Here is a 10602-nt window from a genome sequence, read left to right as displayed (position 1 = left end):
CCTTTTGGTCTATGATTTTGTCTGTGCCTATAGGGCCTAGTCCACATGTACACAGGTTTTTTTTCTTAAACTTTGTAGTAGGATCAAAACTCCCTCAAAGCATTTATCCACAGGAAGATGCAAAAACACTGTCAAAACATGCCAAACCTGCACATTGTGATTAAACCCCAACTAAGGCAATGCTGGGAAATTCTGAAACTTTTATGTACTCTCCCCAAGTATGCCACACTGACAAACAAAGGAAATATAATGCATGCACGCTCTTGCAAGAAAAAAAAAAAGTTTTTCCTGTCCACAAAGAAAACTTGTAAAAATATCTTCACCCTCAAACGAGTTTTCCACAAATGTTTGTTTTCAGTGACCTAAAACGCAAAAACTTCATGTGAAAACGAAAGGACAAACAAATTGTGTGACCAAGGCCTAATTAAGTAAAAAAGTTAATGTGTTTTGTTAATTAAAATAATGTCAATTTATTTTCATAGAAAAATCAAGGACAAAGAAGGATGGAGAAAAAAAAAAAAAGTGATTGTAAAGGCACATAAACAGTTTCATTTAGAAATTTAAAGCAAATTAAAGCAACCCTGAGCAACTGGAGAAAACTAGTACTGGTTACTATATTCATTTTGGTCATGCATTTCTTCTTGTGACATTTAAGTACTAATGCCTTTTGCCTGATTTAAAATTTGAATGCAAAACCCGATCAGAAACAAAGAATCGTTTAAACAGTTGAACATTAAGAACCAGACTTGTCAGTCCAGAATTAGCAGCTACTACAGTTAAAACAGCTCATGTCAGGATTATGCAAGTCTGTTGAGGCAAAACGGTAGCACAGCAGTCTAGTGTTCACAATCCGTTTACGTTCAACCACAGTTAGCAGGGGAAGGTGAAAAAAAAAAAAAAAATGAGTGATTGCTCTACAAGACGGAGTGTTCCACAGTGATTCAGTGCAAATTCCATTCCAACAGTTCAGAACACGTATGAGCGTTAGTACGGCTGCTTTGTGATGAAACGGCTGAACATGGCATAAGCTGCTATGGGTTTATCAGTGGGGACCATATGACCGGAACCCTAAAAAAACCAAAACAAATAAAGCTTACAATGTAAAATACTGACGATTATAATGCATTTAGATTTAAAACCACCTTCTTTTTAATAAATTAGTAGAAATAATACATTTCTAAATGTACACATTGATACAACTTAAAGTGTCTGTTCTGTACATGGTTAAATCAGGGTAATTATCTTTTAACTATACTTACCTTGACAGTAAGGAAGGTCAGATTTGAGAATTCCTTAACAAAGCCACCAATCTGCTGCGTCTCACCATTGTTGTAAAGCCACGCCCTGCGCTGCACTTGGACCTGCCACAGAAATGCTCACATTTACTGGCTCTGTGGTACAACTGTGGGAAGTTTGGAGCGTAAAAATGTTAGGCAGAAAACTTACCTCCTGCTGAAGGGACTCGACAAACCATTCATCACCGAGGAAATTGCAGGCCATGTCCGTGTCCCCATTGTACACCAGCACACGGTATTTCTGTAAAGACGATAACGCGCCGTTACACTTACAGATTGTACATAATAGAAAGAATATCATGAAGCTCAATGAGTTTCACATTGTTAAAATACCAGAGCACTTAAAATGTAAATGCATATTTGGAAAATACTACTGTTGGCTGAAGTCACTTCTATGGAGGAGAATTCATACTACTGTAGATCGGCACTAATAACTTTTACAGATTTTTTTCAACCTGGAACAATTCGGACATGATGTGTAAAGTGGGTTGAACAGTTGCAACAGTTTTGGAAGTAATGCTGTGCCATAAACACTTCAAGTAATGACATGAATTAAGGATAGCTGCAGTTGTAATGGCACACACAGTAAATGTTATCGCTGAATTGTCAGGTATTTAGCAAAAGGAGATGGGTGCATTTAAAATGCATAGAACATTTAAGGATTGCTAAGAAGAAGCATGAATAAGCATGAGCCTGGTTCCTAGCTCCTCTCAAGGTTTCTTCCTTTTGCTACTTTCACCTTGCTTATTAAGGGCCATCTGATTATTTTAATTTATACCAATTTCCCTTTTTTTCTTTTTTAAATCTGATTCTTATGTTAATTGTTAAAAGCACTATATAAATAAAACTGAACAGTTTGTGTAATGGTGGCACGGTGACTTAGTACTTAGCACTGTCGCCTTGCACCACCAGGGTCCAGGTTTGATTCTTGGCCTTGGGTCTATGTGCATGTTTTCCCCGTGCTCAGCGTTTTTTTTTCTGGGTAGTCCGGTTTTCTTTCCACAGTTCAAAGACCTGCAGATTAGGCTAATTGGTGTTGCCAAATTGCCTGTAGTGTTTAGATGATCGTGTGTATGTACAGTATGTACCCTGTGATGGATTGGCACCCTGTCCAGGATAAAGCAGTATAAATGATGAGCCAGTTACATTTCCAGCAATGCCTTGGTTTATGCTGATCCGGCAACCCTGCTTTTTTTTTGGTCCCACATGTACTGTGGCTCACTCCCTCCTAGTCATGAGTATAACTGACTGAAGCCATAAAGACCACGAAAGCGAGTTACATCTGAATAACAGAGTAGTTGTTTTTTGGGGCTTGATGAAGCCTGAAATGTTACATACGACGTACCTCATGTACAGTATGAAAGGAGCTTTTGCATGTGAACGGCACCCAGGGATGGATGGATATAGCTTGCTGGGTGTATTCTCATCTCATTCCTACAAATAATGCCTGTGCATTTTTTTTTTTCTAAATAATACAAGATTATAAACGCACTATAGTAGTGGATTGAGTTAGAAGGACTATATTAGCTTCTGAGGTTTAAGAAATGTGGGAACAGAGAGTTTTCACTTCTGAAAATTCTTTGATTGCCATCATTAACCATGACATGCATAGACTGGTAGATGTGCCAGTTTTTGCGTTATCTGTTCCTTTAGAACAATATTACACTGATAGGCTTAAATTACATGGCAAAAACTGACATTAGGTATTTGTATCTGAACAATTTGATACCATGAGCATAGCATCAGACCAATGAATCATTAGACAACTCACCATTGCTCCAAGTATCTTCAAGTACTGCTTCTTCACATCCATGTAGAGACGGTTATAGTTCAAATTAACCTCGGCACTGTAAACACAACGTAAACATTAAGCTTTTATACACATTATATTCTCCAATTATCCAGTACTATCCTAATAAAACATTAACCATTATGTAGAACAACCACCTGCAGATCTCCCAGTCAAGTGCATTAGGAGAGATGTGGAGAGCCGACTTGACATAGGGGTTGTTCAAGTACATGGCAGACGAAGTGGAGTTAACGCATGGAGGATCAAGTTTTACTGATTTGATAACAGAACGCACTGTTCGCAGTTTCTGCAATAGAAAAATAGTTTGTCAGTGGCCTTTTAGAATCAGACCTATTAAAATAAACATATCTTGATTATTACCAAGAAGATATGTTACACAATATGTATATGAGAGACACAAGACAATGTTGAGATTTTAAAATAGTTTTCTAAAATCACAGACATTAATATCATTGCCGGAGCTCATGATCATACATTTCGGTGAGGCAAAATGACGGCCATTGCCACTCAACTTAATTTTGTTTGAGGCCTACACAAGCGACATGCTATTTTTCTTTGCTTCTTGCAGCCCAATGATTTGACCCTTCTGAAATGGCAACCTTTTTTCTTTTTTTTGTACGGCTAGATTTGAGGAAACCCGACCACGACACCAATAAGTACTTGCTAAACATCCTGTTCCAGATTTAGTCTCCCTTCCACTCTTTGGGGAAGTCTTTCAAATAGATTTTAAAGCATGTCTAAAGATTCGTGCTCATTCTGCCTCAAAAGTATCAGTTATGTTGTTTCATTATGCCTGAGGTCGCTCTGTGTTTCAATGCATCCCAAAGCTGTTTAAAAGGTTGATGTCAGGCCTCTAGTGCCACACATCAAATGCATTTTACAGATTTAAAAAAAACAAAACAAAAAAAAAAAACATGTAACACTACTGTTAGGGTAGCAAACTTGTACATTAAAAAGGTTTTAAATATTTCAAAGTACTGAGAGAACCCTTACCCGGTTCCATGCATGAGTCCACTTATGGTTAATGAAGTTATTGCCCAGATCATAAGTCACAAGCCGATCATTTTCAACCCTGATGAAAAAGGAGAGGGAAAAGGCCAGCAATTTAGTAATATGTCCCATGGCAGCACCATGCTGTGACAGCACCATCAGAAATTTAAGACAGTAAACTGCATAAACAAATATCAAAAGACAAAAACAGCCAACTCTATAGTAACAGGACTTCCAAAGCATAAAGAACTTTTAGTAAAAAAAATTTAGTGCAGTAACTTGAACCTAGCCACAACTGGAGAGATAAACAAGATATATTACCCCAATTGGTGTTTTGACGAGAGTAACAAAGAATGCTGATGCAAAACATGACAAAATCTCCCCTAATTATTTAACTGTGTCAAGATCTGGGAAGAGCGAAGGCCACACATCATTGAAGCATTCTGTAAACCCGCCGTGTGGATGAGGCATTTGCATCCTGGAAGTGAAGCATTACTCTTCATGTGGACAGTTTCTCACCTGGTACTGTAAGGTACTCCACCAGCACAATCAGCATACAGGTTATAAATATTAAGTCCAGAACTGTAGACAATTTGTTGTGTCTGTGATACCTACGATAGAAAGCAAAAAACGTATACACCAACACTAATGCAATAAAATATCAACAGAGAGAACTATAATACAGCAACATTACAAACATACTTACTGCATCAGAGCATGATGCATCAGGATTGTTGTAAAAATTACATGTTCCATTTTTGCAACAATATTTCTGCAGAGTTGCCCATAAACTGAGTGAAAAGAACAAGGCATTATTGACAGAGGTAAACAATAAGTCATAAATAAATAGCAAATCAACAAATGAGAATGTATAGTGTTTCATTATAGAAGTAGGCATTTAAAAAAAAAAAAAAAAAAAAAAAAAGCCGGGTGAAACCTAAAGAGTCATGACATTTTTTTGAGGGAGGAAAAACCCAACAGCCAAGGCATACTTCCTTTTCAGGCATCACTAAGCCTGTGGCCACCCGCGTGATTTACAATCATTTAGTCTGCATAGTCATAGTGACATTACTCAAAGCTGCAATCTTTTTTTAGTCTAGTGCTGCTTCATTCGTGTTTCAATCCACTGCTAATAAAATTTTAAATGAATTACTTGCTGGATCTGTTATCAGAACAATAATACAGAAGGGGGGGAGGAAAAAAAAAGAAAAGAACCTCTCTCCAAGCAGTCCATGGTAATATGCAAAATAGACAAGGGAATTGTCATTCAGCTCATAGCTGGATAAGCCATTTCCAACCGCTATGCCCTTAAAGATATCCACACACACACACAAAAGCATAGGTTAATGCATCAAGACTATGGCCTTAAAACACAATTTAAAATCCACTTAAGACCATTCTAGTTCTTTATCTGAAATGTACCAACCTGCAGGTTGAGGCTACTGTCCTCCAGAACTCTCTCAGCCAGTGTAGGGATGTAAATGCCTCCATAGCTCTCGCCTGTGAGAAAAAGCTCATTCTTGCTGTACTCTGGAAAAAGCCTAAAAAATTCCTTGAGGGCCAAGTAGTTGTTCATGGACACCTAAAGGACAAAATGGCAGACACACACACACACACAATACCATTGTTGGGGGAAGTTACTTTTTAAAGTAACTAACTACATTACAAGTAAGAGTACCAAGCCCGGGGAGAACATGCAAACTCTATGCACACAGAGATGGGAATCGATCCTGGCCGGGAATCGAACCCGGGAATTACTTGTTAAATTAAAAAAGTAATCCAAGTACTCGTTACACCCAACACTGCACAGTACACACACACACCTCAGAGTCATTGGTTGCATACTTCTTGTCATCAGCATATGAAAAACCGACACCTGCTGGTGACTCCAGGTATAGCACGTTCGCAATCTGCAAAATACAGTAAGAACAGCAGATTAGGTCATAATTTTTTTTTATTAATTACATAAAAATAAAAGTAAAACATATGAATAATGAGCACATTAAGAGGTGTAATGTTAATACATTTTATTATAAAAACATAAAATTAATTTCTATAAACCACATCATTTACAATGTCACTTGACAAAATGATTTACATTTTTAACTTTTTTGTATTATAGTAAAATTCTTACTTTTTGCATTAATATGGAAGTCATGCTAAAATTATATTAAACATTAAAGCAAATCCACTTAATTGCGGTGTTGCTTCATTGAAAAAAAAAATGCTAAGTGTTTAAACTTTATGGTTTCTGTATAGAGCTGCTACACATATTTATTATCTAGGTTTGTATAACAGCCGGTGTAGTCTTTGACATTTTCTACCATGGGGAAGAGCTTTGTGGTTTCTCTGAAACAGGACAAATCAGTGTACGTGCGTGTTAAATGTCTAAAGCGGGCGGGAAAAAGAGAACCTGATAAAGGATTAACTGGATACAGCTGCTAGAATACACTTTATGTGCAAACAGGAACCAACTTCTCTTGTGCACATTTCACAATATTGTAGTCATACAACCAGTAGTAGCTATGAACGTCATAAAAGTATGTCGTCATATGTTGTGTGCAGCGTAAGAGACAGAAAATATTGATGATCAATTCTGGTGTGGCAACAGTAGCTGAACTTTAGGTTGGGCCAAATGACAGCATAAAGACATTGATTATTTTGCTAGACCAGCATTCCCTGTTGTGTTTTATTCCTTACATATTCACTACGGTGCACTTTACACATTGTAGAACTCATTGATTATCTCAATTGTAGCCTTTTCCCCCACCCTAGTAAAAACATACTATAAGAAAAATAGACTGACAGTCTAACCAGAGCAAACCCAGCGCTTCCTGTTACGTACATCATTTTAAATAAATAAATAAATAAATAAATAAATAAATACACACTGCATACCATATTCCAAGAATATGGGTTGTACTGTAGGGTAGCACCATCATCTTGTATCTGGACGGGAAAAAAAATAGTAATTATAATATTAATAATAATAATAATAATAATAAAACCTACAACTACTGAATGCAGACATTTATCAGATTATGATATGAAGTTGTGATAAACTGGATCAGACATTCAGCAAATACAGGAAGTGGAGGCAGATTTAAGGAAGTCTCAACCAACACAAATTCGGTAAGGTCTAAAAAGTTTCCCTATTGAAATTCCCCAGTAATTCAGTCTGACCAGGAAAGGGCCGTGTTCAGTGAGCAGGCCGTCCAGGGAGCTGCAGCCTGGACCTCCATTCAGCCACAACACCACAGGGCTGCGCGCGGGGTCCTTCTGCGACTCCACAAACCTAACCAGAGTTCACAACCAGCAGTAGCATTATTATTATTATTATTATTATTATTATCCATAAATCAAACCGCATTGTCTTTAGACTAGGAACAAGCTTCGGCATGTTATGTGATAACACTGAACTTGGTGAAGAAACAGAAAGAGAAAAACAAACCCACCAGTAGTGGAGATGTTTGTTATCTGCCACGGTCAGGTATCCTGAATACTGTTTAAAGCTCGGCTGTTTGGAAAGTCCAGGGAGAGACTTAATCTCATCCGCAGCTGGTGCTCCCAGCACTCCCAGTGCTCCCAACAGTAAGACAAGTAACAGCGCATGCATCTGGAACAACAGCGTGTCCATGTTTATCCAGACAAAGCGAGCCGGGAGCAAACCGCACTAAATCATGTAACAATATCGGAATTGTAACTGAAACAGTTTAAAAGCTGTGCAGGTAACTAACACTTTTCGATTGAGGAAAAAATATATATATTGTCACTGGAATAGATTAAACGGGTGAAGCAGGGGGGGAAAAAAAACAAGACGTCTCTTACCTTTCCACCCAGTTGCAGTAAGTTCCGTGTGAGCTGCCGCATAAGTATCGTGTGATCACGTGACATTAGACTCGTGATCAAGTCACATTGCTGATAAAACTCATTTCATTCATAGATAAGAGCATGTATGACATAACATGGGTTTGAAGTCAATACAAAGGAAAACTAATTACACAAGCGGTTCGTATAGGACGGGGTCGAGCCCGTGTTTCTGGTGTTGATTTGTCCTGTCTTCTCAGTGTGCACCGTCCTGTGGACATGGCCTCAAGTGTTCCTTATGCATCTTACACTATTCTGTCTACCATGTGTCACGTGTTACAATATGACTTTGTCGTGAATTGACATTTCGTTGCAGTTAATACGAGTTACATGGAGGACTTGAAACAACACCACACTTAGCATAAGCACACTATTCTTACACTAAAATATTATTCTATTCATGCTGGCAAGCAGCAGTATGAACCTGGAAAAATTATGATAAATATTTTAGTTATTATTTTTAATAATTACAACATATATAACCTTTACTAAATCGTGCACTGCTGCTGAACTTTCGTTTAGATTATTATTATTCACTCGTTATACTGGCTTTTGTTTTGTTTCTGGTTGAACTCCAAATTATTCCGTTTTAGATATATAGTGCACTGCGTATGTGGTATAAATTACTTCCTATATAGTGACCCTGTGAAGCACATGCTAAATCATTTGGGATGTAACCACAATCCAGACAGACAGACAGACACACACTGTGCGCCGGGTTTGGCCTGTTACACTGCGCATGCGTGCATTATATTAACTCAAGCTACGAGTTGATGTGAAGCTCCGGGACAGACACCAGAATTAGCAACGCCTCATAATAAATGTCAACGCTGCTTTTTGTTTTCAGTCAGCTCAGCTGCATATGATGTGCATTATGCACAGGAGGTGTCAAGGCAGCGAAGCTGTACAAAATGGCGGACAATTTGCGGGAGACCTGAACCCAATCACTTATCTAAACTTACTGAGCGCGTTTGAGTAAGCTAGTGTGAACACTGCTTAGCGCACTCTTCTTATATATATACTGTACAGTATACATAAAACATTCTTGTTTATGCACTAACACGGTGTTTCCCAAACTTTTTTCCTAAGGAAATTAGTCATATTCATTAACATGATTGTTAATAATAATCATTTGTATTGCCATTTAAACATCACTTTATTACCTTGGATAGATAGTAAGCCAGCCATTTCTGAGATGGGTCATTATACAATTCAGGTAGCAAATGAGAGGCAGACTTTATAAAAATGCATTGCTATTCTTATAATTTTTGTTTAACGATCTCTTTATCTATTAAAACAGAAATTTAAGATAATTATTAGATTTTTATATAATTTTAACACTGGTGATACAACCACTTATTTCTATGGTGTTACCATAATTTTGAAGTAAAATTTTGGTTTATTGTAAAATGTGCATGGTTATGCAACTTTAGGTAATTAAAAAATAAAATATGTTAATGATTCAGTTTCATCGATTATTTATATTTAATTTTTTTAAAGAAATGTTTAATCACTAAGCCACTTCATGCACACCATACTGCACATAATTGCCTTTTTGCACAACATTCATTGCGGACATTCCCTATACATTTATACACAAGTAGACACACTCCCACAATCGTGTGTGTATGGGTATATACATGTATGCATATGTGTGTATGTGCATATGTAGATATATGTATGTATATATATAGACGTGTATATGTGTGTATATTCTGTATGTGTATATATGTATACTTGTACTCACTTTTTATTTATTTATTTTTTAATAATACTTGCACAATATTTATATTTACTACTGTATTATCTGTATTATCCATATGTATATTTATTCTTATAATTGTACACCACTAATGCTTGTGTAGCTTGCACATAAGAATTTCACTCACATGTACGGTACCAGTGTACCAGTAACGTGATGTGACAATAAAAGCGACTTGACTTGACAATTAGAAGTTTATTGAGCAATATGGTATGGTGGGAACATGCATATTAGTTACTAATGCAATCTCTCAAACTTAATTATATATGTATTGTAAAACAAAAATTTAACTATTAACAGTGCACAAATTGCGTTTACCCTACAGAATACAAAAATGCAAACATTTTATGGTTTATTGGTAGCTAAAGTTGATTTCAACTTTTCTAAAATAGAGGGACACCACTTGCCACCCAAATGAAGAATGACCAAGATTTAGCAACATGTGATGTTGAAAATATGGTCAATACCACAATAAATCTAGACCTTAAAATGATACCAAACAAATGCATTTATTAGCAGCGTTCACAGACTATATCTGGTTGTTTCTCACTCGAACTGCAGGTAGAATTATGACAGAAACCGTAACACTGGTAGAAAACTCCACAGTGTGACTGAAAGGTACTATAGACATTTATTGCGAAAGTGGTGATCCAAAGAAAATCCCCTGCGACTCACCTGTGGGAACCAAATGTACAATCATATAAATGTCCTACTTTAGGACAGAAATAAACTTTTGCATACTAATAACCTGAGCTATTGGAGTTTAGAAATTGTAAGAAATTGTGGTCAATCCTCAAAAGGCAGTTGGACTAAAAAAACTCACAAAGTCTGACAAACTCCATGCATTGATTATGTAAGAATGGGCTGCCATCAATCAT

The 10602-nt window shown here is 36.9% G+C and overlaps 1 protein-coding gene across 2 annotated transcripts; it reads right to left on the bottom strand.

The window, feature by feature from the left end:
• Positions 1-443: 443 nt before the first annotated feature.
• On the bottom strand, positions 444-8074 carry ctsa (cathepsin A). 2 transcript variants are annotated; one of them, XM_053498723.1, is made up of 15 exons: positions 7924-8074; positions 7551-7711; positions 7279-7390; positions 6994-7044; positions 5919-6005; positions 5522-5677; positions 5311-5402; positions 4802-4886; positions 4615-4706; positions 4099-4177; positions 3243-3391; positions 3067-3142; positions 1447-1536; positions 1260-1361; positions 444-1068 (listed from the first exon to the last, which is right to left on the bottom strand). In XM_053498723.1, exons 1-15 carry the CDS (start codon positions 7987-7989, stop codon positions 985-987), a joined length of 1482 nt encoding a protein of 493 aa, XP_053354698.1. In that variant the 5' UTR covers positions 7990-8074; the 3' UTR covers positions 444-984. The 2 variants fall into 2 exon arrangements, with proteins under 2 accessions (XP_053354698.1, XP_053354697.1); XM_053498722.1 differs by having other exon boundaries at positions 7551-7768; positions 7924-7980.
• Positions 8075-10602: the final 2528 nt, after the last annotated feature.

Source organism: Clarias gariepinus, chromosome 6 (assembly GCF_024256425.1).
Source record: "Clarias gariepinus isolate MV-2021 ecotype Netherlands chromosome 6, CGAR_prim_01v2, whole genome shotgun sequence".
Classification (NCBI taxonomy): domain Eukaryota; kingdom Metazoa; phylum Chordata; class Actinopteri; order Siluriformes; family Clariidae; genus Clarias; species Clarias gariepinus.
Note: the sequence above shows the minus strand (reverse complement) of the source record. Positions and strands in the feature narration are given on the sequence as shown.